The sequence below is a fragment of the Megalops cyprinoides genome, chromosome 9, assembly GCF_013368585.1.
Source record: "Megalops cyprinoides isolate fMegCyp1 chromosome 9, fMegCyp1.pri, whole genome shotgun sequence".
Taxonomy (NCBI): Eukaryota; Metazoa; Chordata; class Actinopteri; order Elopiformes; family Megalopidae; genus Megalops; species Megalops cyprinoides.
In genome coordinates this window covers 14379402-14405653 of record NC_050591.1, presented here as the reverse complement: position 1 = coordinate 14405653, position 26252 = coordinate 14379402, and the positions used below count along the sequence as shown (strand labels likewise).

The 26252-nt window shown below is 48.4% G+C and overlaps 1 protein-coding gene and 1 non-coding gene across 2 annotated transcripts; one reads left to right on the top strand and one right to left on the bottom strand.

Moving 5' to 3' along the window:
- Window positions 1-72, top strand: trnae-uuc. Its single transcript has one exon. It is a non-coding gene; the product is annotated as a tRNA-Glu (tRNA).
- Window positions 73-7006: 6934 nt separating this feature from the next.
- LOC118783359 (gap junction delta-2 protein) lies at window positions 7007-25580 on the bottom strand. The gene is made up of 2 exons (XM_036537187.1): window positions 25467-25580; window positions 7007-7850 (listed from the first exon to the last, which is right to left on the bottom strand). The coding sequence occupies exons 1-2, from the start codon at window positions 25535-25537 to the stop codon at window positions 7007-7009; spliced, it is 915 nt and encodes a 304-aa protein (XP_036393080.1). The 5' UTR covers window positions 25538-25580.
- Window positions 25581-26252: the final 672 nt, after the last annotated feature.

The window sequence follows — 26252 nt, the reverse complement described above, 5'->3', positions numbered from 1 at the left end:
TCCCATATGGTCTAGCGGTTAGGATTCCTGGTTTTCACCCAGGCGGCCCGGGTTCGACTCCCGGTATGGGAATGAGTTACTTTTTCTGGGCAGCAGTGTAGCATAGTGGTTAAAGAGCAGGACTCATAACCAAAAGGTTGCCAGTTTTATTCCCCACTGGGGCATTGCTGCTGTACCATTGGGCAAGGTACTTAACCCCCACTTGCCTCATTAAATATTCAGCTGTATAAATGGATAACATTGTAAAAAACTGTAACCTATGTAAGTCGCTCTGGATAAGAGCATCTGCTAAATGCTAATAATGTACATTGTAGATACAGTTCTGTGAAATATTACAAAGCCATAATAATAGTTACATAATGTTTTTGTTACGCTCAGTGTCAGTCCACGGGTACATTGTGTAATTTATATGGGGATCTTATGTATGGGCTACTGAATTTGAGAATAGTCGGAAAGATTTACCCTGGGAAGTATAGGGAAGCATTACCAGACATTTTTTCAGCTTTGCGGACTTTATCTGTGGTAAATTGTGACCTTCAGTAAAACAAAACATGGCAAAACCCACAGCAGCACGTTCATTTGTTAGAGGAGATCATGCTGCAATTTACAAAAAAAGTCTCACAAATCCCATGCAGGAGAGCTCTGGTCCGGAGCGGGTGGGAGGGCAGGCTGGGTTTGTTGCCATGACAATTGGTGGGTCGTCATACGCAGTGGAGTGCGGCGGGGGGGGGGGGGGGGGGGCAGCTGTATCGCTCGGGGCGCTGCCAGATGTGTGCCCGCATGGGTGTGCATCCTCATTATTCCACCCGCTGCTCCCACCGGCCCCGCCCTCACCATCTCCACACCTCCCTGCCCCCCCCACACCCCGGGGGCCCCTCCGTCCTGCTCCTCCAATCACACCACCAGACCGCGCTTTCTCAAGTCCGCAGATGGCATGCTGTTTGCTGCTCTAAGGAGCAGGTAGCTCGCGAAGGTCGACGTGGCGCCATTGACGTTTTCACCCTTTTCCCTTCCCCTGCTCCGGTTCATGGCTTTTCATCTGTTGCTTTGTTTTGTATCCTGTGAAAACGTGATCTGAGGTGGGGTGTGGGGGGTTGGGGTGGGTCGCTGGTTTGACTGAGTCCTACCAATCCGCCCGCTTAAAACCCCCGTTGAAATGGCATTACGTGACATCACAGCGTGGGCCCCTGGAACCGTTCCCCTAAGCTCTCGTTAGATTATCCTCCCTTTGGTTCTAACTGCTGGGCCGCATATGTCCAGCCCTGGTAAGAGTGCAGAAGTAAGAGGTGAATTGTAGGGATTTATTGATTACACACAGAGCTGGTGGGGGTTTAAGCGGAGGGCTGTGGAGAACGTGCGCGAGAGCTTTCTCAGGGCAGATTCCCTTCCCGCTAATCTTGAGCGAGCGCCAAGGTCCCTGAGTCTGTTGGCAGTCTGGCGGTTCCTCCCTACTACCGCGGAGAGCACCCAGAGCCACGGCGTGCCATGACCCTTCAAAACCACAACACAAACCCCCATCTTCTTCACATCCGGCGACACATTAATCACGGCAACAGCATGCAGGGACCCATGAGGGGATCGTTGGAGATGGGTTGCAGAGAGGCCAATGGCTTTTAGAGGCAGAGCAGTCAGGAGTCTGGAGTGGGCCAGGAGGCTGTGTGAGGATATGAGAAAAATGGCAGTGGGGGTCAGCCCCTGTCCAGCGCTGTAACGACTAGCTGTGTCAGGGTGAGGGGATTAAGATTGAGCGCTGCTGCAATGCTGGGTGGCGGTTTACTGCACGCACTGCACAATGCAGTATTACTCGCATTACCCAACAGATCCTACGTTTAGGGAGACCGTCCACATCAGTGCCAGCATGTATGCATGTGTCTGTGCATCTCTGTGAATGACTGTGTCTGTGGCCGTGGCTGCTTTAGGACAGGTTCCAGGCACTCGTTTGTAGAGAGTTATTACAGCAATAATACAAACACCCCCTTGTAAAAAATGACAGGAATTTGGAAAAGGTGCATACATATAATCAATTATGGTCAATACTAAATGTATTCCTGGTTTTTGCTTTTAATTCAGTCTGCATGAAGACTGCTTTAATATGCCATATTTTGGTGTGAACGGTGTAAAAAAAAATCAATGGACATCAGAAGGATGTCATAAAATACCGATCTCTGAGCAATCTGTAGGGGTGTGAGGGTATGGCTTTAGCATTCGTGTGAGAGTAAGATCAAAGGCCAATTTCAGAATGCAGGATTCCCGAGACGGTTAGCGATGCGATCACAGCGCACGCAGATATGCTCATCTGCATTTTTCCCATATCCCCCATCTCTCCGCTGACAGATACTCTGCAAACAGAGCAAGAGGAGACAGCGCAGTGCCGCGCTCTGCATTCCAAACGCGAGGCTGAGAGGCTAACCTGCTCTCCGGCTATGTAATTCGCATTTGATTATTTAATTAATTGACCATGAAGCTGAAGGGATCAGGCTTATTTAAACAGTTAGGCAATCGAGGATTGGAGGGGGAAGCCTGGCTCTCAGTGGAGTGTGTTCCACTAAAGCTCCGTGACTGTGGGTAATGCCATCCAGACCCCGCTGCTCCTTCCTTTTTCCAACGGGTGGGACGGAGACTCCCGAAACAAAACCACCCTCTCTGGGTTTTTGATTTACAAACTAACAACAATAATCATGCTTTTCCCTGACCACATCCCATGCAATTGCTGTTTTTTTTCTTTTTTTTTTTCGCTTTTTTTTCAAATCGTAAGTAACCCTTAAATAACCCTCATTTTAAAGTTGCATAATACACATAGGCCTGGGAGGAAGCGCGTAGCTCCTACACCAGCTTTCGGTTTCACTCGCTATCCCAACTTGCCTTGCAATGTGTCTCTTAATGCACCGCTTTCCCCCACGTCAGTCCGTCACAGCACTGTACAATGACACCCAACGGAAAAGTAACAACACAGAAAAAAAAAAAACGGAAACCATAAACCAAGAGAAATGAAATACGACATTGCATAATTTTTTTCACATTAGACCTATCATCATAAAATACAGAAGGAAAAAGACACTGTTTGACAGGGGTTAGAGAACAGGAGGCGTCCGCAACCGTGCAAGCTCTCTTCTGTAAGTCAGTACCCCTACCATCGACGAGACCAGTTCGATGAAGAGAGAGAGAGAGAGGGAGCAGGATAAATCATGCCAAGTTTGGGAAACTAGGGGGGTGTAGACATTCCCCATCTCCTACTCAGCCATCGGCTCAGCTCTTTCTGGAAGCAAACCAATTAGAGCATCAGTTCCCGACTTACTAACACCACTCTTGAAAGGCTGGATAATCAATACCTGAAACACCGATGGCTCAGGGGAACATATTGATAGCTGGAGCCCCCCCCAGGGAAAATGAAAGTCTTGGTGAGAGAGCGGTGAAGAGGGCCCTGCCTGGAGTAGGTGTGGTCCCAATATGCCTTTCTGCTGCTTGGCCTGCAGATGATGAGAGAGCCTTATCCCCACAGCTGAAAACTGGATAGAATCCCAGAGCAAATCAAAACCTTGACCCGCAAGCTAATCGCTGTTCACACCCCCCATTTTGTAATTCCCTGCAAGAGGGAGCAATAAGCTGCCATCAGAGAGATGGAAGTAAAAACAATCCTTATGTCCATAAGTCCTGTTGCTCTTCACACATATGAAAGAAATGGTGTTCAGTTTTAGACTTCAATTAAGGTGTTATATATGAGGGTGACAAGGTCAAGTGACTGTTGTGCTGTTGTGATTCAATTTTCCTCAGCCAAGCCCTGGTCCACTCAATCTCTCACTGCTTTATTCTGTTTTCCTCTCCTAATTCATTTTCCTGTCTTCTCCTTTTCAGGCTTCCCTGTCTTGTGTCAGTATGTCTGCCCTGTTGTGAGATGCTTCTGTGTTTAAAAAAAGCTGGAAAAGGAAATGAAAATCAATAGAAGCCGAGGAGAGAGCATGTGATCGATGATTAGCTCTGGGGTCAATAGTTCATTCAGTTTGTGTCCGTTTTGGGTAAAATGCCTTCTTTGTTGTTAATGGACTGCCTGTGCGTCCGCTGGGTGAATAAGCAGTAGATTTCGTTTAGGAGGCTTCAGTGCTGGGCGGTGTCAGGACTCGGTTTTATTTATTTCTTCATTTGGTTTATGGATGTCATTTTTTCCCCCTCCAATCAAACAAATGTGTGGCGCATGAGCGGTTTAATGCCGCACAAACTGCGTCTGGAGGCAGTTTGTTTGGCTGTTGTGATCGTTCTGTCCGTTTTTGTCATTTCCATTTGGTGGAGGTTTGGGGTGTGAACTGGAAATGGGGGGGGGGGTGGTGGAGGGAGCGGAGGGGGACATGTTTCTGTTCTCCATCAGCTATCAGCCTGGCTGAGCTCCCCGCCCACCTTCCCCCAAATAAAAAATCCTTTTGCGGCCTGCTTGATGTCAGCCTGATGTCACCGCCAACTCCAGCAGCTTTGGACCTGTGGCTCTGTGAGGCAGTACATATGTCAAAACAAAATAAACCAGGCATGGGTCTCTGTTTGCTCCCCCCTGTCTCTCTCTGCAGTGCTCAGAGGATCGGCACGCATTGTGAGCGGTGTGTGTGTGTGTGTGTCTGTGCGTGCGTGCAGCGCGCTGACTGATGCCCCGCATCATCGTGCTCGTCACGGCAGGAGCTTGCTCCATGCGCTCACATGCAGATGGGAAGGAAGATGCACAGGAATATGCAAGCGCAAGCACTTTCGCTTCAGTGGGGCTCATAGTCGTCTCTGAAGAGAGGGACGTTAGTCGAGCCCTGCCGCTTCTCCTGAAGGGCAGTGTACACACAGCCTCATCACCACCCACTAAAAAGAAGCGGTTTTTGCGAGTAGTGGCTTTGGCTGCAAGGGCACGGCAGGAAACCCGCCCGCGCACATACACACACGCGCGCACTCTCAGGGTTCACAAGTTGCTCTCCCAGTTGTACCCTTCACCTCTGCACCACAAAGCTGTGCGTTAATGATGCCGCCCATGTCAGAGATCTGGAGGGAGAGCGAGTTCATGACATGTCAGAAGCAGCGCACAGCGCTCGCTGTCTGCAGGACTGAGGCGATGGCAAGGTATCCAAACCCCCCCCCACACACACACACACACTCATGTGTGGAGCCCTGTCATGGTACAGATCCCCTTTCTGGTCTCATCTCCTGGTAAAAGGCAATTGTGCTTTAGGGTCCCTCTCTGTCTCGTTACAGTGCAATTACTTATTGCAGAAATGCTGAAGCTTTTTTTCCTTGTTTCTTGGTTTATTTATTTATTTATTTGTCTGTTTTTTCTGGCTTCACTTTGTGTGTTTTTATTGCTGGCACTACGGAGCCTCTCCCAATATGTGATCCCTCTGCTGGTCACTGTCCCCATGTCATCATGGCAGGGTACTACACTCATTTCCATATATAATTATTATTTTTTTTTTAATACATGCTGATTAATACACATCACAGGAGGAGGATGCAAATAAATAAATAAATAAATAAATCATAGTTGCTTTATCTCCTTTTTTTAAGAAATTACACTTTATGAAACAATCTGTCCACTCTTAATAGTGCTTCGTAAACATGCCTGGTTCAAATTCCTTACAAAATCACATCATTTTTGCCATATAAATTCATTTCCATCAGGGAACGAAAGCTTTTACAAACAAATAAAACACAGTTAATTTACACACTCTGAAACCCCAAATCCCTCCCTTGTGATTCCACAGTCCCACCCTCTCCCCATCCCAACCCCCGGAACCCCCCCCCCCCCAACCCCCTGATAAATAATTCTAACTTTATATATTCTTTAAATGAAGTAATAAATGATATACAGTAATTTAAATGGATGGCACCAACTCTTTTCACAAAAGAAAACCATTTGGGTGATATGGTAATAAAGAAAAAATGAAATTTGAAATGTTCTGTTTCTCTCCCCACTGTGTTTGTCAGAAAGGGCTGATGGGAGTTCACATACACTCTTTCACTCAGATCAGGCACACTCACTCTGCCACTAGGGAGAGAGAGGGAGAGAGGAAAGCAGGGGAAACATTGGCAGGGGAGGTTTATGTGTGTGTGTGTGTGTGTGTTGGGGGGGGCTGATGCTGGTTGTTCTGGAGCACAGTCTGTACTGAGGTATAGTTTGCTTTGTTTTTTGCACCTTTTCTCTGGGATTCTTTGTTATTCCAAGCTGAGGCAGAGGATGAGAGGGAGAGAGAAGAAAAGACATTTCCTCTGTTCAATCCTGCTTTAAAGTGCAGGTAACGGAGGGAGACAACAGAAAAAAAAAGACGGTGAGCCAAAAAGACGGTTTAAATTTCCACTTCTGCCTATTTGAATGCGATCCATTATCATTTTAGTGGCAGTGCAAACGACTGTGATGTAAGCCAGGAGATAAAATGATGGGTTTAGATGTGGCACAGACACTTTTGAAGCGATCTGGGACTGTGACTCTACTGTGGTGTTCCTCTGAAATAAAAGTGCCTAACCACCTGGTCTTTCTGACATAGTTTTGATTAGAAAATGAAAACCATTTTTTTGCATTTTCTTTCAAAGCCCAGGGCAGGAGAACTTCACTCTCAGTTCTCCTAGCACACTGAGAGAGAGACACTCACCAGCTGGTGCCTGTGGCATTTAAAGAAGTGTTTCTTCTGGCCATTGCCCAGGGTTAAAGATGACCCCAGAGCTAAAAACAAAACCTTACTGCAGCTCTCCCTGAAACCCCAAAACTGCCTCCCACAAAGGGTCTTCTGTAAAGCCCTTAGCTGCGTAACTGTAAAAAAATTCTGCTTTTTAAAAACAATTTCCACAAGGTTCCTCTAAGCCCATCAAGTGGATAACCCTGAAGGGCAAGAACCTGGAAACAAAATGGAGGCAAAAAGGCAAAAGCCCCTGCCCCTGCATTTAGTCCTGCCCAGAGACAGGGACTTCCTCAAAACTCTGAGTCCCTCCTCCCTTCCTATGATAGGGCAAAACTTAGTCCCTCCCTTCCTATGATTGGGCGAAACCCGTGTCAAACATAGGCGGATTCGCTGGACTGGGTCCTGCCCAGGTTGGGCGCCTGCGACAGGTGCGACAGGTCCTTCTTGCGCACCTCGCAGATGGACTTCCGGCGGGCCTGCACGCCGCGGATGGCCGTCTTGATCTTGCGCCACCCAAGGTGGTTGAGCTCGGCCAGGTTGAGCACCACGCAGATGCCGCTCACGGCGAACATGAAGACCAGGAAGACCGTCTTCTCGGTGGGCCGCGACACGTAGCACTCCACCTCCTTGACGCAGGGGTAGCGGTCGCACTCGAAGATGCCCGGCACATTGAAGCCGTACAGGAAGTACTGGCCGGCCAGGAAGCCGATCTCCAGGGCGTTGCGGAACACCACCTGGATGATGTAGAAGCGGGAGATGCCCTCCTGCCGCCGCACCTTAGCGCTCTTGGCGTGCGTGAGCCCGCGAGGGGCGTTGGGGATCTCCTTCACCTCCAGGCAGTCGGGCTCCTCCTTGCCGCCGCTCTCGGGGTTGTGCACCAGGATGCCGTTGATGTTGCGGATCTTGCGGGTGCCCTCGCCGCGCCCGTAGTCCTTCTCCAGAAGCGGGTAGAGGAAGGAGTAGCGGCGGTCGCGCTGCTTGGCCGACTGGTGCACCGAGTAGGTGATGAAGCACAGGCTGGGCGTGCACACCAGGATGATCTGGAAGACCCAGTAGCGGATGTGCGAGATGGGGAAGGCCTTGTCGTAGCAGGCCTGGTTGCAGCCCGGCTGCATGGTGTTGCAGATGAACATGGTCTGCTCGTCCTCGTACACTGTCTCACCCACGATGGCCACGATCAGGATGCGGAAGATCACCACCACCGTCAGCAGGATCCTGGCGTGGGCGGGGTGTGGGGCGGAGCACAGAGAGGGACGAAGAGAGGATGCAATGATGTCAGATATCAGAAGGATGGTAGGAAAAAAACAGATGGATCATGGAAATTAGAAGAAAAGATAAGAAACATGGGAGAGGGAAAGAAGAGTAAGGAGAGGAGGGAAAAATGTTCCAGCTTAGTTTTTGTACATCTGTGAAGCACTGGCAGAGCACAACAACAGTTTGAGGAAATAAAAAAGGTCAAACACACCTTGTCTGCATACTTTATACTTGTCTGCACCATGAAAAATATATGGATATTCCAAGTATGTTAACAATTCATGCGTGATTTTTATTCCTTCAAAGCAGAGCATTTTTTAACAGAAAATAAATCAGAATTTTACAATTGTACCATAATCTTGCCACTTCCGAAGGGCAGTTTTTCTTCCCCTTCTAATTTAAGCATCTTCACAGCCACCAACCCATTTAACTTGGTGAACCTTGCTCTCAATCGATGCTGAGGTTATTTTGTCTGTCATCCAGTTTTTCATGTCCCCCTTTTCTTTCTCCGAGAGTGAGCGTGTACCCTGGGAGTTCCACCCTTGCATGCAATATGCATGCATGAGCATGTTTGCAACCACTTGTGTGCATGCGTGTGTGTGTGTGTGTGTGTAAAATGCGTGCCTCTCTGTGTGATGATGCGTACTACGGCAGCGGGGTGCTGACAGAGATGTGCTGAGAAGCCGCGCTCTATAGATAGCTCTCTGGTGCAAATTTATTCTATTTACAGTTATCGGCGGAGGGGCTGGTGAGCAGAATCAGTGCTTTTACATTATTCAGGCTACAAGTACAATGAGAAGGGAGTAGGTGACTCAAGGTTGCATTACCGATGCATGCACCCATGCATTTTTATGTGCGTGTATGTGAGGGTGTGTGAGTGTGTGTGTGTGTACATGGGTGTGTGGGAGAGTGTCTGTTTTCCTTGGGAGCATCTCCATGAGCTGACTCCAGAAAGTTGTGGCGTGATGTCTGGAAAGTGTGTCGGCTGTCTGGGAGGGTGCTGGACGCTCTGGGACAGAGAGGGAGAGGGAAACCATTGTACCCCCCCATCCCGTCCTGAAGTCAACCCAACCTGCCTGCTGGCTTCATTCATTTTTAAAGAACAGGAGGAGGCACGGCTTTCCCACCGGCCCCTGCAAGTCTTTGAAGTGAAGGCAGGACTACACAGATACACATGATAACACATGCACAGACACACACACCCGCACACACAGGAACACATATTAATTTATAAGTCACCACAAGAGAATACACACACCCACATGTGCATGTGTGTTCGCATTCACACACTCACCCACACACACATACATGCACTCCACTTTCATCCCTGTGCACATGAAAACCCCAGTGTTCCACTGTTCGAAACCTAAACTTACAACCCCTGATAACCTGAATTGCAGTAGTACCTTAGATTTCACACCTATTTCTGTTTTAGACACAATTGACTGTGACATTTACAAGTCCAGGACTTTTAGACAAAGCATAATCAACCCCATCAACCTTATGGAGACTACAAGTGACTGAACATCATTGAAAGGCTCTGGGAAATATACCGATGCAGTAATTTATTGTAGATTATAGGGTGGTTCAAGGGTTTCATGAAAATGATATTAAATCACCTCTTTGCTCCATTGCTTTTTGTGCATGCTAAAAATAGATGTAAATATTTGTGGTGTCTCATTGAAAGGCAATGGTATGGACACAGTAGTGTTCAGATTGGCATTGCTGTTGGTTATTATTCTGCAATCGTTTTTTTTTTCCCATGATGCACTGCATAAGCCATTTTGAAACAATTCCATTGCAGGAGGTGCTATGCTAAATTAAATTAGATTGGATCTGAATCTATCTCAGATGGAACGCACCAATCGGAATGGCTTTATCAGCATGCAGCTGCTGGGTCAAAGGTTGCATTTAATCTGAGCCAAGGTCAGTGCCAATTCCCATAAACCTCAAATCCCCATACTTAACAGTCCAAAAAAATGCTTTTCGCAGAACGTATAGGCTGGCTAAATTCTACCCACCGACAGTGGCAGCTTGGCAGAGGCGAAACACAGCTAATGCACTCCTGCCGTGGTGGATATGTTTCTGTTAATTGCACTCACGTGACAAAGCACTAGGAAAAGCTCTGGCTAAAGCTACGCGCAAACCCATAGGTGAACCTGAAAAACATCAAATTACTCTTACAGAAGAATTTGTACTAGGGATATAAAAACACACCAAACATGCAGTGGAGTGATTTTCCTTAAATTAAAAAAAGCCAATGCAAAAAAAAGAAAATCTCATCAGAAAGAATAAATTATATAATGGCTTCCACACGCAACCCACAACCTTAATCTGCACCAGGGCCAATGGAGCCATTCTTGCATTAGTATTTTTTTTTAAATCTAAAGCTATTCGATGGCATTATCTGTGCCCACAACCCCCCAATCTCTTCTTTCCCTCTCTCTCTCGGTCTCTTTCCATCTCTCTCTTATCCCTCAGCTCGAACCCTCTCCCTTCCTGACCTCTCTCTATATCTCTGTCGCTCTCTCCATCTCTCTCTGTCTCTCTCACTCCGTCTGGCAGTGTAACAGAATGAAGTCCAAATAAAGAGATTAGTTGTTGTTTTTTTATCTTTTTCATAGGGTTTCTCACAGTCCATGTGGAGAGAACATGTCTAGCGTTAAATAATTCGCTTTTGAGAATTGCACAAAATGCCACACGCCAACTGAGAATCTCAGTTGGGCTGGCTCAGTGCACAAACAAGCTGTTTGTTTGTAACAAATTAACAAAAATTCACTACCACTGACAACAACAACCACGACCACAAAAAACTGTTTGCATTTTATTACACAAACTGTGTTTTCCAATAAAAAATGCAGCCAATGGAACATTTATTGTGATTATGTGTTTTATTGGGGGAACAAGCACAGTTTATTTCTCGTTTTATATTCTCCATCAGATAACGGTAATCGACAGTCAGCAAACATCTGGAGAAATGAACAGCTTCGTTTAATTTGTAGGTAGATGTCCCCCATTCCACCAATGTGAAATGAAACATGCCCACAATTTACAGCTCACTGTTAAATATCTATTAAAACCACATAAATGCCAGTCAAAATAAATCACCATTGTGCTTCCACCAGTAGTACTCCTATTAATGTCACTGTTTGTGCTCAGCACATAACGGTTGTATCAATAATTCATGGGTGCAATTTTGTAATCCCTTAGGCGAGGTGTCAATCGGTGGATGGTGGGGGTGGGGGGGTTGTGTTTCTTTAGACGTTCTATCCATGCCCCGCCACGCCCCCCCACCCCCCGGCCTCACTCCATCTCCCTCACGCCCATCTCCCATTGCCAGTTACCACGGCAACTGCAATCCTTAAGCATCCCCGCACAGTGTTTGAGGGGGAGAGTGAGAGGGAGGGAGAGGGAGTGAGAGCATGTGAGGGTGTTTTGCGGGTTGTGCTACGAGGTCTTGCTTTGTTTTTTTTTTTTATTTTTCGATCTGTGACAATGTGGCTGTGGGGAGTGCCACAGCACATGGAGAAATCTATTTACGGAAGTGCAGGATTGGGTGTCCACACGCCGTACAATCTTTCAAAGGAAAAACAAATCACCAATGGATATGGTGTTGGTTTGGCCCATGGAATCCCAGAATGTTGTGTTGTGGGCGGAGCCTTCTTTTGGACAAGACATTACACTGGTCCAAGCATCCAAACAATTTAAACGGTCTGCATTGACAATCTTTTGCTCTTAGCCTCAGTCTGGCCACCTGATCATACACTCATCGCCTGTGTGGCTTTTGCCTCCAGGACTTGGTAATGTGTGGTGAGTGTTCAAGTGAAAAGTGGCGAACAATATTACCTACATTGGGAATGGGGTTGGTTAGGTACCCCTTTACTGTAAGAACGTGCTCTGTAGAGCTGTACTGTGGAATGTAGAGGATGTAAGTCTTGATAAATATAGGGATAAAGGCAATGGAGGGGGATTGGGAGAGGGAGAAAGAGACAGAAGAAGGAGAGAAAGAATAGGAGAGAGTAGGAGAGGAGGTTAATGGAGACAAGGAGCCAGACAAAGGGATGGAGGGAGAGGAAAAGCTGAGAGCAGAGAGCAATGGTAGCACTACAGGCTATCATTGTGAGTGTCTTTTACACTGGTGTACAACATCAGCTCTACACACCACGATTGTGCGTGTGTGTCTGCTCTGGTGTGTGACGGTGTGTGCTGAAGAGTGACTGCACGTGTGTTTATCTGTCCGGTCTGTATGTGCCGCTTGATATGCGTGCCGGCCTGTGGGCACGTCAGGGAATTTCTGTGTGCGCTGCCATAGTATGTGGAGACACGTCTGTTTGAATTTCATTTGCCAGTATTGGCTCACAAAGCCAAACACACACATTTCTCAGTTCGCCCACCCCCTCCCCGCACACACCTTTTCTTGGTGTTCATATGTCAGCCAAGCTCCCATCATGCACCTTGCTCTCACTGCTGTCTGTCGCCCTGTGAAGTAGCATTATCTGAGCCATCTCTCTCTGTCTTCAGGGAGGGGGAGAATCACAGCCCTTTAGCTGAGCTGTTAAGCTAATGGCACTGACTCGCCTCCTGTGTGTACTCCCCAGGCTCGGTGTACTTACTCTCCTGAAACAGCAGCAGGGCTTGATCACAGACAGTCTATACTCTAAGCAGATATTTAGCTCCAATGTTCCCTCCATCCTCTGTGTGTTGTTGTCTTTGTCTATGTTGCACCAGCTACAGAAGTTAATTTCCCACCATGTGCCCCTCACTAACAGTCACAGCAAGTCAGCAAATCGCATCCCTTACAGCCTCAATAACATGTGAGATGGAACTTGTAATGGCAAGAAAATGGAGCTGAGTATCTGGTCAGTGTGTTGAATATCTGCGGTATGATGTCATGGGAGGGAATTAGCTCCACTGGAGCGCTATGGGCCTGGTGTCGCCGTCGTGACATTAAATTTGGTGACAGAAGGAGTGGAGAGGGACCAGAGCGAGGCTGTCCTTTCCAGCACTCTCCAGTGGCAGAATGTCTCCGCCTTCCTCTTAGTGCTACACGCAGGGCTGTGGATGAGGTCTAAGCTCCCATCTGACTAAGAAGTGTGCCCTGACTTTGTGTGCGCACACGTGCATGACTGTTGGTGCATGTGCTGTCTGTGCATGTGTGCTTGTGTGTTAAGGGATTTTGTGCGTGCTTGTGTCTGTCTGTACGTGCATGTTCGTATATGTGTGTGTGTGGACTGTCCTTTTGTGTGTATGTGTGCGAAAGCTGTGTTTGTACATGTGTAGTGTAAGGGATTGGGTATGTGTGTGTTTATGTGTTAGTCTCTGTGTGCTCATCGCTGTGTGCCTCTGTGTGTTGTGTGGGTTTGTGTCATCAGCATTGCTCATATCAGACTCAGTCTCGAGTCAGACTTCATTGCTCTCTCTGTCCATCTCCTTATGTGTCTTTGTCTGGAAACGTGGTCTTCCCACTGGTATTAGACAGGAGTCCGTGCCGCTGTCCCCTTTTCTCAGCCTTACGTAAGACGCTGTACGAACAGTGCCTTTATCCCATTTGTTTTCTCAGCTTGTTGACCTGACCTCCATACATGTGCTTACATGAAGAACTTAAATCCATTTACTCCCCAAGTTGCAAGCAAACAGCCTGTATCCATTACGGTTTATGGTAATGCAGTTCAGCTATTTAAATGGATGGATGTTTGCGCAGCGCAAGACTAAAAAGCCATGATTAATCCGCGTTTAATACGTCCATGTCTGTTGGTTTCGCGCATAAACCCGGCAGCAGTGTGGGAGCAGACCTGTATAGGCATGCTGTCTGGGTATTGGTGATTTGTGGAGACAGACTCCGGAGCCATCGAGGAGAGAGGAGGACAGAGAAAAGAGCAGGACCAGGACATGGAGCGGGAAGGAGGGAGGGGTGGGGAAGTAATCCAGATTAATTCTGATGTTCTGGGCAATCCCGGGCCATGGACTCGTGCCCATGCGGAGCCCAGCCGAAATCCCGCTCGCTGGGACGCCCGGGGCGAGCCCGCAGTGAGCCCGCGGCGCCTTTCTCTGTCGGCCCGCACAAGCGCGCCTCTCCAGCCAGCACTACAGACACCCACACGCGCTGAGTCAGTCTCTCATTCAGGAATTAGTCAACATTTTCATGAGTCATTCCTTTCATTATTGTTTTTTTTTTAATGAGTGTTAACAGTTAAAAAGTCTTAATGACTGTCTGTAGTCAGAGGATCATTTCCATAAATAGTTCATTCTCATTGCACTGTAGCTATTGCACAAATATGTATGCGTATTTATGTTCATATCCAAGTGTGTGTGTTTCCCTGCCATCTGAGAGTGTAAGTGGGTGTATCTATACCTGTGTATGAGGGTATGTGTGTTTGTATGCCTCTGGTGCTGCATAATTCATCTCTGCCATCAGAACCTCAGGAGCAATTCACTGCCCTGCTTCTCTTATGAGTGGGTTCAGGCAGTACAGTGGTGTGAACTGGACAGGGTGTCCTACAGTACAGTGGGAAATTACAGCAGGCAAACACAACCATTTCTTCCTGTGGTTCATTAGATTACTCTTGGGTGGGGAGGGTTGCATTTGTGTATTCGGGTGTGTGTGTGTGTGGGTGTGTATGCGCATGTGGGTGTGTGTCATGTAAGATCTCACAGCTGGTACATGATATGAGTTCAGCAGCAGGTGTATGTGGACTGTGTTGCGAGAAATGCTTGCCAGCACTGAAAACAACCTGTGCGTGTCATGTGTCACTGTGTGTCTCGTACTGTGCGCTTCATCGTTTTCACACAATGCGCTGAGGTTATGAATTTTTTGCGAACGTGTGCAAATGTATGTGTATATTTTGGCAGTACAACATATGTCTTTGTGCATGTGCTTAAATATAGTAACTTGGTAGACATGTTTGAGTATTCTGTGGTGTGTGTGTATGTATGCGTGCCTGTGCTTACGTATCCCTCTTTGTCTGTGTATCTGTAAAGTTGATTGTGTAATTGGTTTGCTGATACTGTGACCGTTTGGCTGTGTTTTTTGCAGTACTTATTCCAGCGCTTTTCTGAATGATCCCAATAGCAGGTGCAGCCACAGGTGATGGGGCTGGACCGTGCTAAGTGTGCATAATGAAACTACACATACACACTGAAACCACATACACACAAATGCACACACTGACACCAACCATCTGTCTACACCACAACACATGCTGAGACCACAGGCACACATGCACGTGCACACTCCGAAACCAGACACATGTATCAAAACACACACACAAAACACATGCATTGATACCACACACGTATATATAGAACAGCACGCACACTGAGAAACCACATACACATATGAACACACTCTTCATGCAACATACACGCCACACACATATATGGACACGCCCATACGTACACACTGAACTCACAGAAATACTCACACTGACACAACACACAAGCTGTGATCCCACACTCTAAAATGAATATAAACACATCAAGGCCATGGCAGTGTCAGATATATATATAATACATGGACGCTTGTGTGCATACAGGTAAGATGCTAACGTGCATATTTTTGCATGTCTGAATTAGTATTTCTCCATTTTAACATTTTAACTACTTAAGCAGTGTTCTGCACTTTCTGCAGGCACTTATTAAAGAGGATGAAATCCTGCTGTAATTCCACTGTAATTCCACTGTTCTTCTAATGCTACTCTGCTCTTACCTCTGTTATTAACTCCACTATTAGTGCATCTGCCTTAATGCTTCACCCAAAGAGGCTCGTTTGCACTGTGGGCCCTTTGATGAGGGTGACTTCATCACTGTGGACCCCCGTTTGAGACCGGGGTCCTCTGACTCCACGGACTAAATGTCTGTTGCTGGAAGCTGTGCACCATCCAGCAACGGAGGTCATTTCCGAGCCCGTGCACGAGAGCAGTGGATATACTACCGCGCTGTTAAGGAGTAGGGCTTGTAAGACAGAAGTTACTGGTTCAGTTCCCATTTGGAGCATTGCCGTTGTGCCCTTAAGCAAGGTACTTAACCTGAATTGCTGCAGTAAAATATCCAGTCCTATAAATGGATGATATGTAAGCTAAATAAGTCGCCCTGGATTGAAGCGTCTGCTAAGCAAATAACGTAATGCGATGTTAATAATACTGCTACTACAGAGACCTGGCATGCTCCCAGTATTTATCTCATTGTTTCATTAGCGTTTATTTGCTCCGTATAGCATTCTTTTGCATTATTTATTTGCTTTGTTTTGTCTTTGTTGTGATGCGTGTTAGTAGAACGGTAGCCCCCAGGTGGTGTGCTGTGTGGGGGTGTGTGTGTGGGGGGGGTTCTGGCAGACAGGTACAGCCAGGGGCCAGGAAGCGACGATCCTCTTTGTTTCTCTTTTTTCCTCTATCTTTTACTGCATTTTCTTTTGCTCTATCTCTCCCTCTCTCTGTCTTTTTCTCCCTCTACCTATCTCTCTCTTTCTCTCTCTCCCTCACACACTTTTGCCCTCCTGCAGGAGGTTACACTAATGAGGCTCTTTTTTACGCTGGTATCTATGGCTACCGCTCATTACCACATGACTGCAGAGATGGCTGTAACTGTGTGTCACGGTGTCACTGTGTGTGCGCATGTGTGTATGTACACGTGTGTGTTATCTGATAGTGGACACCAAGAATAAAGTTTCCCCATTCATATAAAAAGATCAGTGATCTGTGCAGCATCTGCTGTAAACTGATGCTAATTTTAACTTCATTTTTTTGTTGCTTGGGAAAATAACATTAGCTACTCCTGAGAGATCCATGGAATCTAGCCCATGCCAATCCACACAGAAATCACACTGACTTGCATGCCCAGGGAACAGCCCATGGTGCCTGTCTTGCTTCCCACACACACGCATGCACACAAACACACACAAACACACAGCCATGTATTCTCGCCGGCCAGCACTACACACACGCTGAGACATCTATGTATAGGGTAAGGATCATATTCAGAGGCAGTTGGAGAGCGCACAAATCAACCCATCACTGTCCACTTTAGTGCTGTTATGAGTATTTGCATTATTGTTACAAGTAAAGAAATGGTCATTTCAGTTCCATGTTAAACTGAGAGGCTGGTGGCCCCTCACCTGGACTGATGTGTATTCTTCTGTGTCATTTTGTGCTGGAACAAGGTACAAAGCAGGTGTGTGTGTGTATGAATGAGGCATATGAGGGAGCTTTAACCACTCTGCTGTGGTGTGTGTAGGTAATAGAGGTGTGCTGGGATGCCAGGAGTATTTGTATCTCTGTTGGCAGGTGGTTGGGGGGGGGTTATAGAATTTCAGTGATGAGTTGTCAGACCCAAAGTGTGACTACTCAAATATTCGAAGTACATGGAAGGTCCAACTAAAACCCTAAAGTAGTAAAGAGCTCTGGAGGCAGCAAAAAGCCTGTTAGGTCATGCAGAGTTTATGAAGAGAAAGCTGGGACCCAGATCTAGACGGGAAAATACATTTTGTTGTGTGATTATTTCAGCAGCACAAGGCTGCACATGGACTGGCTGTCAGACTTAGGCTCCTCAGAATGTTTTGACCCCGCATAATCCCTCTCTCTCTCTCTCACTGCCTCTCTCTGTCCATCTCTGTCTGTCTCTGTTGTTTGGCCTAAAACAAAAGCTAAAGCTAAAACTAGAAACCAAAAACCAAAAGATAAAAAGCACAAATCCAAACCCTAAACCACAGCTAAAGATTGTTTTTCATCCTCTCTGTCTGTTCATACCTTTTTCACTGGGATGCTATAGCAGCGTTGTTGTGTCTTTTTATCTCTTTCTCGGTGCCTTTCTTTGTATTTCTCTCCTGAGGGAGCCTCTGTAGCTCCACCTGGAGAGTGAGAGTGAGGCTGGACTTCCACATCTCATAATTTCTTATCTCTCTCTTAACGGCAGTGGATCCCAGTGAGACCAGGCACGCGTGTACAATGCGTGCATGCGCAAATGTGTGTGTGCCACAGTGTGCTTGTGTGTGCTTGTGCGTGCTCGTGAGTACACCCCACTACTGTGAGTCAGTGCCAGTAACATGTGACAATGTACTCTCTGCCGCCAGAGCTGAGCGCTTTGCTGTTTACTGCTTATTAAATACCCCTCTCTGAAAATGTCACCCCAGATTACAACCTTTCTCCTTCCCTTCTCCCGCTCTCCATCAGTCTCTCACTTCTAGCCTTCCTGTCCCCCGTCTCTCTCTCTCTCTCTCTCTCCCTCTTACTCCCCAGCTCTTCCCCGGTCTCCCAGCTCCTGCCTTCCTGTCCCCCCTGTCTCTCTTCCTGCTCGTCTCCCAGCTCTCGCCCCCAGGGCCTCTCTCATCCCCATTACAGCCGAGACGCCAGTGCCGCTGCGGCTCAGATGGAAGGAAATGATTCATCAACACGTCTCTGCGCCTTTCGCCACCAGCAGGGATTTGAGCTGCGGTTTGGTGTTCTCGCCTGCGGGATCTCAGATCTCAGCGCTCGGCATAGACGCGGTGTCAGCGGGGAGGCGGTGATTCTGACAGGTGTGTGCAAGCGCGCGTGTGTGACTCGAGAGTCTCAGACAGAGGTGCAGGGTGAGAGAGTGACAGCAAGGGGGGTATGAGTCCACAGACAGTGGGAGAGCGTGAGAAAGAATGGGGGGGGGGGGGACAGGGGGAGATGGAGGGATGATTCAAAGGAGATAAATGGGAGGAAGATGACAGAGGGAGAAAGAGGGAGATGGAGAGGGTGAAGGAGAAAGAGGGCACAGGGACGAAGGTGGAGGAGAGATGGCAACCTGCCACAGAAGAATTTATTAGGGGAACTTCAGTGAGCAAAAGAGCTGATGAAAGACTGGCTCAGCCACACTCTCACACAGAATGCTACCGGCACCTCCGTCACTGCTGTTTTCACCCTCTCTGCGAGACAGCAGACTTTGCGTATAGACGCATGCTGTCATGTCACCTAAAACGTCCCCAAATAAGTAAACATCTCCACCCAAAAACCTCCCTTAGTAAATACTTTATAATTACTCTTCTTTAAATTGGCTTAGCTCTAAAGTCCTGAGGTCCTAAGGACAGCGTGGCCACTATCACTGCTCACCTTGTGTCTTTTGATCCCCCCTGAGACCCGTGACTTAGCAGGTGAGATAAGCGGCTGCACAGACGAGGGTACTGTGGTGATGCAAGGTCGTGTTTCCATAACTAAGATCCTTTTCCTGGGTTAGTCATCCCTTCCCTGCGCTAATCAAGTTCATTTTTAACCCGTTTAAGCCTCCTGTACGGAACAGTCATTAGCGGCCTCTGAACACACCGTCTAACTGCCCCGGCCAGCCCACCTCTGGAATTATCTCTCTTAGGTAACCAGTCAGATCCGCCATGTAAGGGTCCTCAGGCCCATGGCTATTGTTCATATCCTGGGCTGCTCCCACAGCCAGGCTGGGTGGGATCCAACACTCCACTCATGTATTCCTGTGTTCTGTTATGTTTTCCATAAAAACTAATTTCAGAGAGTTAAAAAGTAACAACGGCAGCACATAAAAAACTGATAAGTGCTACTAATACAAATATTCAAGAAGGAATGTTGTGGCACCAAGGTGGTGACCATGTGCCAATCCCACGGGACCCAAGGGGACCTCCTCATTCGTAGAAGCAGAAATGGATGGTTTCACTGGGACGATGGACACCAGTGACTGTCTTGCACCCTCAGACAGACACACACGGAAGTCCAAGGTGTCTGCAAATATGGAGAGGTGCTCAGAGGAGGTGGGGAATGTCTCTGTCTGGGTGTTCATGGGCAGGGGCAGCCCAAAACCCCCCACAGAGGAGAGCATTCATTCTCACCCTATGTGACAGGGGGGGGCAATGAAAGGGTTTAGGAACATAAGTATTTTAATGATGGGCCATTCATACACTCTGGATACTCTTGTCACTCTGCCTATAGTCTGGAGTGCATCTAGTGTGAAGTGCATCTACTTATGTGAGCAAGTGCTGTAGTGTCTAACATCAGCTCCTCTTCACAGCTGCTTAACCTCCTCCCAACACACCACTGCTTACATTGCCCCGCCACCTCCACCCTTATGACAGAGTAAATTTGCTCTTGCAGTTCATCGTCTGTTGCCATTAAGGGACCCAAGGGAAAATTTTAACTGGATTGTACCTGTTTTTTTTTTTTTCGTTTCAATTTTTTTGTTCCCTCAAACATGAGTGCAACATAACTGAGTTCCGCTAGGACACCCGTCTGCCTTAGATCACATGCCTCTGCTTCTGCTGTGTGATTTCTTTCCTGCCAAATGTCATTGCAGCCTGAGTTAAATTCTACTATGATTTTCATTGTTCCGTTGAGATGCTCGCGTTTCCTTTATCAAGCTATTTGGCTGTCTCACATCAAATTTGATTGACCGATTGATGATATGGCGAAGGGATTGATTGCGAATGAGCATGTATGGAATGTACATGCAGCTGTCTGCATGGGAAAAAAGAGGTTCTCTACCCCAAATCTAGCACACGCTCCAGTTGAGTCAGTGTGGGCTCCCGGATGGCCGGGGCACAGCCATGAGCTCTGGTGTGCCCCACGGCGTGTGCAGTACTGTTCTGTACTGTTAGCCAGTGGCTGGAAGGGCAGGGGGTCTCCAGGGTTCCCCCTCCTGCTGTCTTCACTGTCCAAGAAGGAGCAAAGCAGAGGCTTGACACACTTTAATTTTAGCTTGCCCAGTTATTTTAGTATGCCCAGAGTGCAGGGGGTAGCAGCGCAGGGCTGGGGGAGCAGAGAGAGATCAAAGAGCATGGATGGACACACACACACACACACACACACACGCACACACACATGCACACATGCACACATGCACACATGCACACGCACGCAGGCACACATGCACACACACACAATCACACATGCACACATGCACACATGCACACACACACACACACACACACGCATACACACATGCACACACACATGCACACATGCACACGCACACACATGCACACACACACAATCACACATGCACACATGCACACACACACACACACACACACACACACACACACACACACACACACACGCACACATGCACACATGCACACACGCACACACACACACACGCACACACACACACACACATGCACGTGTGCGCACGTACGCACGCACGCACACATGCGCACATGCACACACACACACACACGCGCACACGCACATGCCCACACGCACCCACATGCCTGTACAGGGACATATGCCCACACACATGCACAAGCACACACACAGGCGCATGAGTACACACACATATTGGCCTCCCCTTCTCTCTCTCACACACACAGACAAACAAATAAATAGCACACGGAGGGAAGTGTAAATATTTCTCATACATAAGCATATACGGGGGCTGCGCTTCTGCAGGTGAAACACCAAGCCCAGGTCTGAAGATGCTCTGTACCACAGCAGCACCATCTGGCTGTGCCACGGCTCTCATCCCAGCAGCACCGCTGACCGCCTCCCTGCATGTCACAACCAGATTGTTTTCTCTCCATCCAGATTATTCCTTTCATCTGTCATGCAGAGGCATGGTCAGAAAGCCTGGGATCCTGTTTTTTTCATGCTTGCTTTTTTCAGTGCAGAGAATTCTGTCTTGATCCTATAAATGTCCCTCCCCTTAGGCTAGCAAAAAACAAAGCCATCAATCAAAGCCCAACTGAGAGTACGCTGACTAATTGCCAGAAACGATTTACACAATTTCGCCTGACGAGTTGACAGTTGTCGGCGTGCGCGGGAGTGTTTCTTGCACGCACATACGCGAGCTTCCTCCGCGGATCGTGATCGGAGGACCTATCGGATGGCACGACACACCTGCGGACACGTGGAGCGGATCGACACGTACGTCTTGCAGAGTGGGTCAGCACTGTTGTCCTCTGGAAGCAGAGCGCAGCTTTCTGCATCCGTGTGCTCCCTGAGTGAGTTCGTTCAAGTCCTAAATGACCATCTACACAGACCTGCACTCTCTCCAAAATATAGGGTTAGGGTGACACAACGTGCTGCTTTGGGCGTCCCATCTGAATCCAGCTGTCAGATTTCACTGAACAAGCAGCTGATGTTTCCTTTGATAAGGGACTCAGTTACAGATGAGGTGTATTGTCTGACCGGTTTACTATGACTGACATCTCTCCCCACCATCTCTACCTTTCCGCTCTGATCTTACAATTCTGTGATATTTTACGGGGAGGAAGTGGAGGGTTGGTTGAGGTGAACAACTTTGCGCTAATGGGATCTCTTCCCTGGACTCTATGTTCAGCATGGCCTTAATGCCCGCGATTTGAATTGACCTCTTTTGCCCATCAGTTTGGAATGAATATCACGGAGGCAATCGCACCAATGGAAAAGACATTTGAATATATGAATGAAATGTGCTGCATTGCGATGCAGTGCAAGGCTGAGTTGTATATTTACTATACATAGGAGCTGAATATTTAAACTGCATTTAAATGCAGACAAATGACCAAAGCAAGTGTGAAGGACACAGTGATAATTGCTTGCTGTTACTTCTCAGGCAATGTTGATCATTTTGTTTTCACAATGTCCACGCACTCCTCGGCAAGCAACACGGCAAGAAAGACATGGCACTCGGATGCTGAGGAGTGGACCTCTATCTGTCCATCAATCTGTGCGTAACGTCCTCCTCTGTCACACACGCATGGCTAATTCAGGCAGCTGAAGTAGGGTATGAATGACTGCGGAGGCATCATTCATAACACACGCCCGTTCAGGGCCTGGGAGTGGGATCTGGACTTTGTAAATTCAGTCCGTTCAGGGCCTGGGAGCAAGAGGTAGACTAGGCAAATTCAGACTTGATAAATTCAATCCATTCAGGACCTGGGAGTAGGATCTAGACTTGATAAATTCAGTCCATTCAGGGCCTGGGAGTGGGATCTAGACTTTGTAAATTCAGACTTGATAAATTCAGTCCATTCAGGACCTGGAAGTAGGATCTCGACTTGATAAATTCAGTCCATTCAGGGCCTGGGAGTGGGATCTAGACCTGGTGAATTCAACGCAGGAAAGCAAGCCTTGCTGAAACACCCAGCCCTGTTTGGGCAAGACATGTGTGGCTGTCACGCCGAGGCTAGATTCTCGGAGCGGCGTGTGGTTGGACTCCGCGTGGGGAAACACTGGTTGCAGTTTTGCTTTACGCTCCCTCCTGTGATCCCCATCTTGTCTCCCTCGCTGTTTTAGCCTGTACAGAGACTGGCAGCAGTCCATTAGCTGGGGGAGGCCAGCTGGCTTACTGGGAGGACCAAACTGCCATTAAGAAACGTCGTCAATCAGACATTGTTGCCTTTTGAAATGCTCGGTGGGGCCAGGTGACAGTCTGACGGGGCCCAGCCCACCCGAGGGAGCTTTCAGAACCAGACCTGCAAGCACTGATCCAAATACTTAACCCTTCCTGTCATGTAGTTGGACGCGATCAAACGCGCCGTCACCTGTTCCCGTCGCACGTGCTGGCGCTCTGCCGGACGGGCACTCGCTCTGAGCGTGCACACGTTTCACGAGGTCTGGCCCTTGACAGTGGGCCAAAGGAACGCTTGTGTGAATCAGCGCAGGGTCTTGGGTAAATATAGCAGCGTCTAGGTCCACCCTGGCTGGTCTATTCATAGAGAGAGTAGGGAGACGGCGAGGAGCAGCACGCAGCGCCGCTCATGCCTTCGCAAGGCTGCGCTAATGATAGCGGCGCGCAGGATGTAGCCCTGGGTATGAGCATATGGCCAGCACATACATAACGATGGTAACATAGCAGTGCATTCTGCGGAGTACAAAATCAAACGCGGCCGCTCGCATAATCGCCTGTGTGTGTGCGTGTGGCACATGTACGCAATCACACACACGCTCACACACACGCACACACACACACACACACACACACACACAAACGCTTGCTCTCAGAAAATGGATTTTCACACGAACACATGCACACACACACACACACATATGCATATATTCAACAGCAAACAAGTTTGTATGTTCTTAAAACATTCATAGGCTGCATGAAAGTATGGAAAGATGCATTATTTATAGAAAACAGCCATTGTAACCAATGCCCACTGCACAAACATTATTATAAAGACGGAATATAGCAGAATGAGACCATTATAGACTCTGCCTATTTCACAGCACACACATGCAGGAAACGCACTCTCCCATTTGCACCCAGGGAGGTCCCAGCATGCACCACCATCCTTGCGGTCGTTATCATCAGCATTTCTCAATCCAATCACCAAGTTTCATGATGAGGAGAACTGAGGGAAAACAGCCTGCATTTCCATTTTGAAAAGACACAATGAGTGTCATGGCAGTCAGCCTGACATTGCATCCCATTACCCACGCTTTACCAAGAAATGCATTACCAAGAAATCCAGTCACCACTCTTCACAGGACTCAGAGAGCCCTTCTGCAAGAAAATCTCCACACACAAAAAACTAAAACAAACAACTGGTGTTTTAACTGTTCTGCTTTTTTTCTTCTCAGAAACCCCTGAGATTCTCCATGTAGCAAAAGAAGAAATGTTCAGATTAGAGGACAGAACCCACAGACATAGATTTAATATCCTATTTGCTACTGTTACATCCAACATGGTCGACTGAATGGACAGCCACAAGAAATGGCCACCTACATCCACATCTCACAGCCTGTGGCGTACATTCAGACATTCCTGTTGGTGGGGAGAAAAAACCTCGTAAATTCGACGCAAGCAGCCCTCGATGGCGAAGGCTGGTTACAGCCAGGTGAGGTAGGTGTGAAGGTTTCCAAGTAATAAGACGCTGATTGCATGTTCCATATATAGCACCTTCATTGCCTCCGTTTCCATGGGTATTTAAGATGCCTCCCTGCGCTCTCCCATGAGCTGACTTCTGTTCTCCTTCATTTAGCCACAATGGCACTTCAGCCAATCAATGATCATCTCCCAAAGCCCGAGACGGCAGTCAGCACTCGCGGTTCCAGTGCCGGAGCACTTCACAGGAGCTGAGTAAACGACTACTTCAGGCAAGTGTCACCTCATTGTGTTTGACAGGAGTGTTATTATGATGAGCCTGCACAGTGCCCCACACCTCATATTTACAACGGCTGTTAGCACAGTGTGTCAGAGCAAAGCAGAAAAAACTATCTGCACCGTGGGCAGATACAAATGCATAAGCTGTCAGTGAGTTAGCCCTAATGCCCTGGTGATACATCTGTCTGATTATTCGCTGTTTGCTTCTCCCTACACTGATGGCAGGACCAGGGTACAGGGTTCCTTTTTTTGATGTGGAAGAGCACAGCTGGACAAAACATGTGTTGGCATCCTACACATTCTGAGAATGAGAGAGAGAGAGAGAGAGAGAGAGAGATGGAGGGGGCGGCATCACACAAGGTCCTGCTGTCCCCACACTGGCCTAAACAGAGACAGCTGGAGCCTCTCCTGGCCAATGGCACCCCCCCCCCCCCCCCCCAGCTCCCTTGGCATGCCAGCCTGGATTACACACACCGTCCAGGCCGGCGCTCAATCAGAAATTTGGACGAGGAGGCCACCCCCCCCACCCCCCCAAGCCCTGTGATCAGTTAACCCAGCGGAGAGAGGAGGCCTTACCGTCCAATCATGGTGGAGTGCTGCTGGACTGCTGCCTCCAGCAGCCGCTCCAGGATGGTCCACTCCCCCATGGCTCAGCGCGGGAGGCATCCACGGGCTCAGGAAGCTGGCTGGGTCTGGCGCTGTCCCCTCAGGCTCCCGGTCGGCTCTCTACCGTCCCCCCTCACCCGGCGACGGCCGCATCCACCGGGGGGGGGCGAGAGAGAGAGAGAGAGCGCCGGACACCCCCGGCCCGCTGCGTCTGTCCGGACCTCCGCCTGCGGTCTGACCGTCTCACTGACCGCCCATGGTCTACCGCGCCGTTAGTGTCCCGGGACCGTGCTGTCGCCGCGCTGTGCCGTACCGTAGTTGGTGAACTGCCCCTGCTGCCTCTTGCGCTTCTAAGCTGCGCTGAGCAAAGTGTTGTCTGCCACTCTCCCTGTCAATCTCAGACTCCTTTAGGCTGGACTGTAAGTACTGTACTTCTCTCACTGTACACTCCTGACCCTCCACACACATACACACACACACATACACACACACACACACAACACGCTCTCTGTCTGCCTCGGATGCACTCCCTCGTCCTGAGATGCACCAGCTCCCGTCGGAGCGACTCCCTCTCTGCCCCCCTCAGCTGTGTTCAGTACCTGCTCTGTGTCTGTACCCCTTGTTCCTGTGCCTTTCCCTCGCAGTCAGCACCCAGCTGCCCCCCTACTCTACTCTCTTACACACAAACACACGCGCACGCACACTCACTGACTGATTGGCGTGTCCACTGCTGCTCTTTGCCACATAGTACACAGC

Excerpts from the sequence above, each read along its gene's own strand:
- LOC118783359 (XM_036537187.1), bottom strand. The coding sequence starts at position 25,537 with ATGGGGGAGTGGACCATCCTGGAGCGGCTGCTGGAGGCAGCAGTCCAG. Across the intron at positions 7,851-25,466 it reads CACTCCACCATGATTGGACG|GATCCTGCTGACGGTGGTGG; the intron begins GTAAGGCCTCCT and ends CGCCCACGCCAG.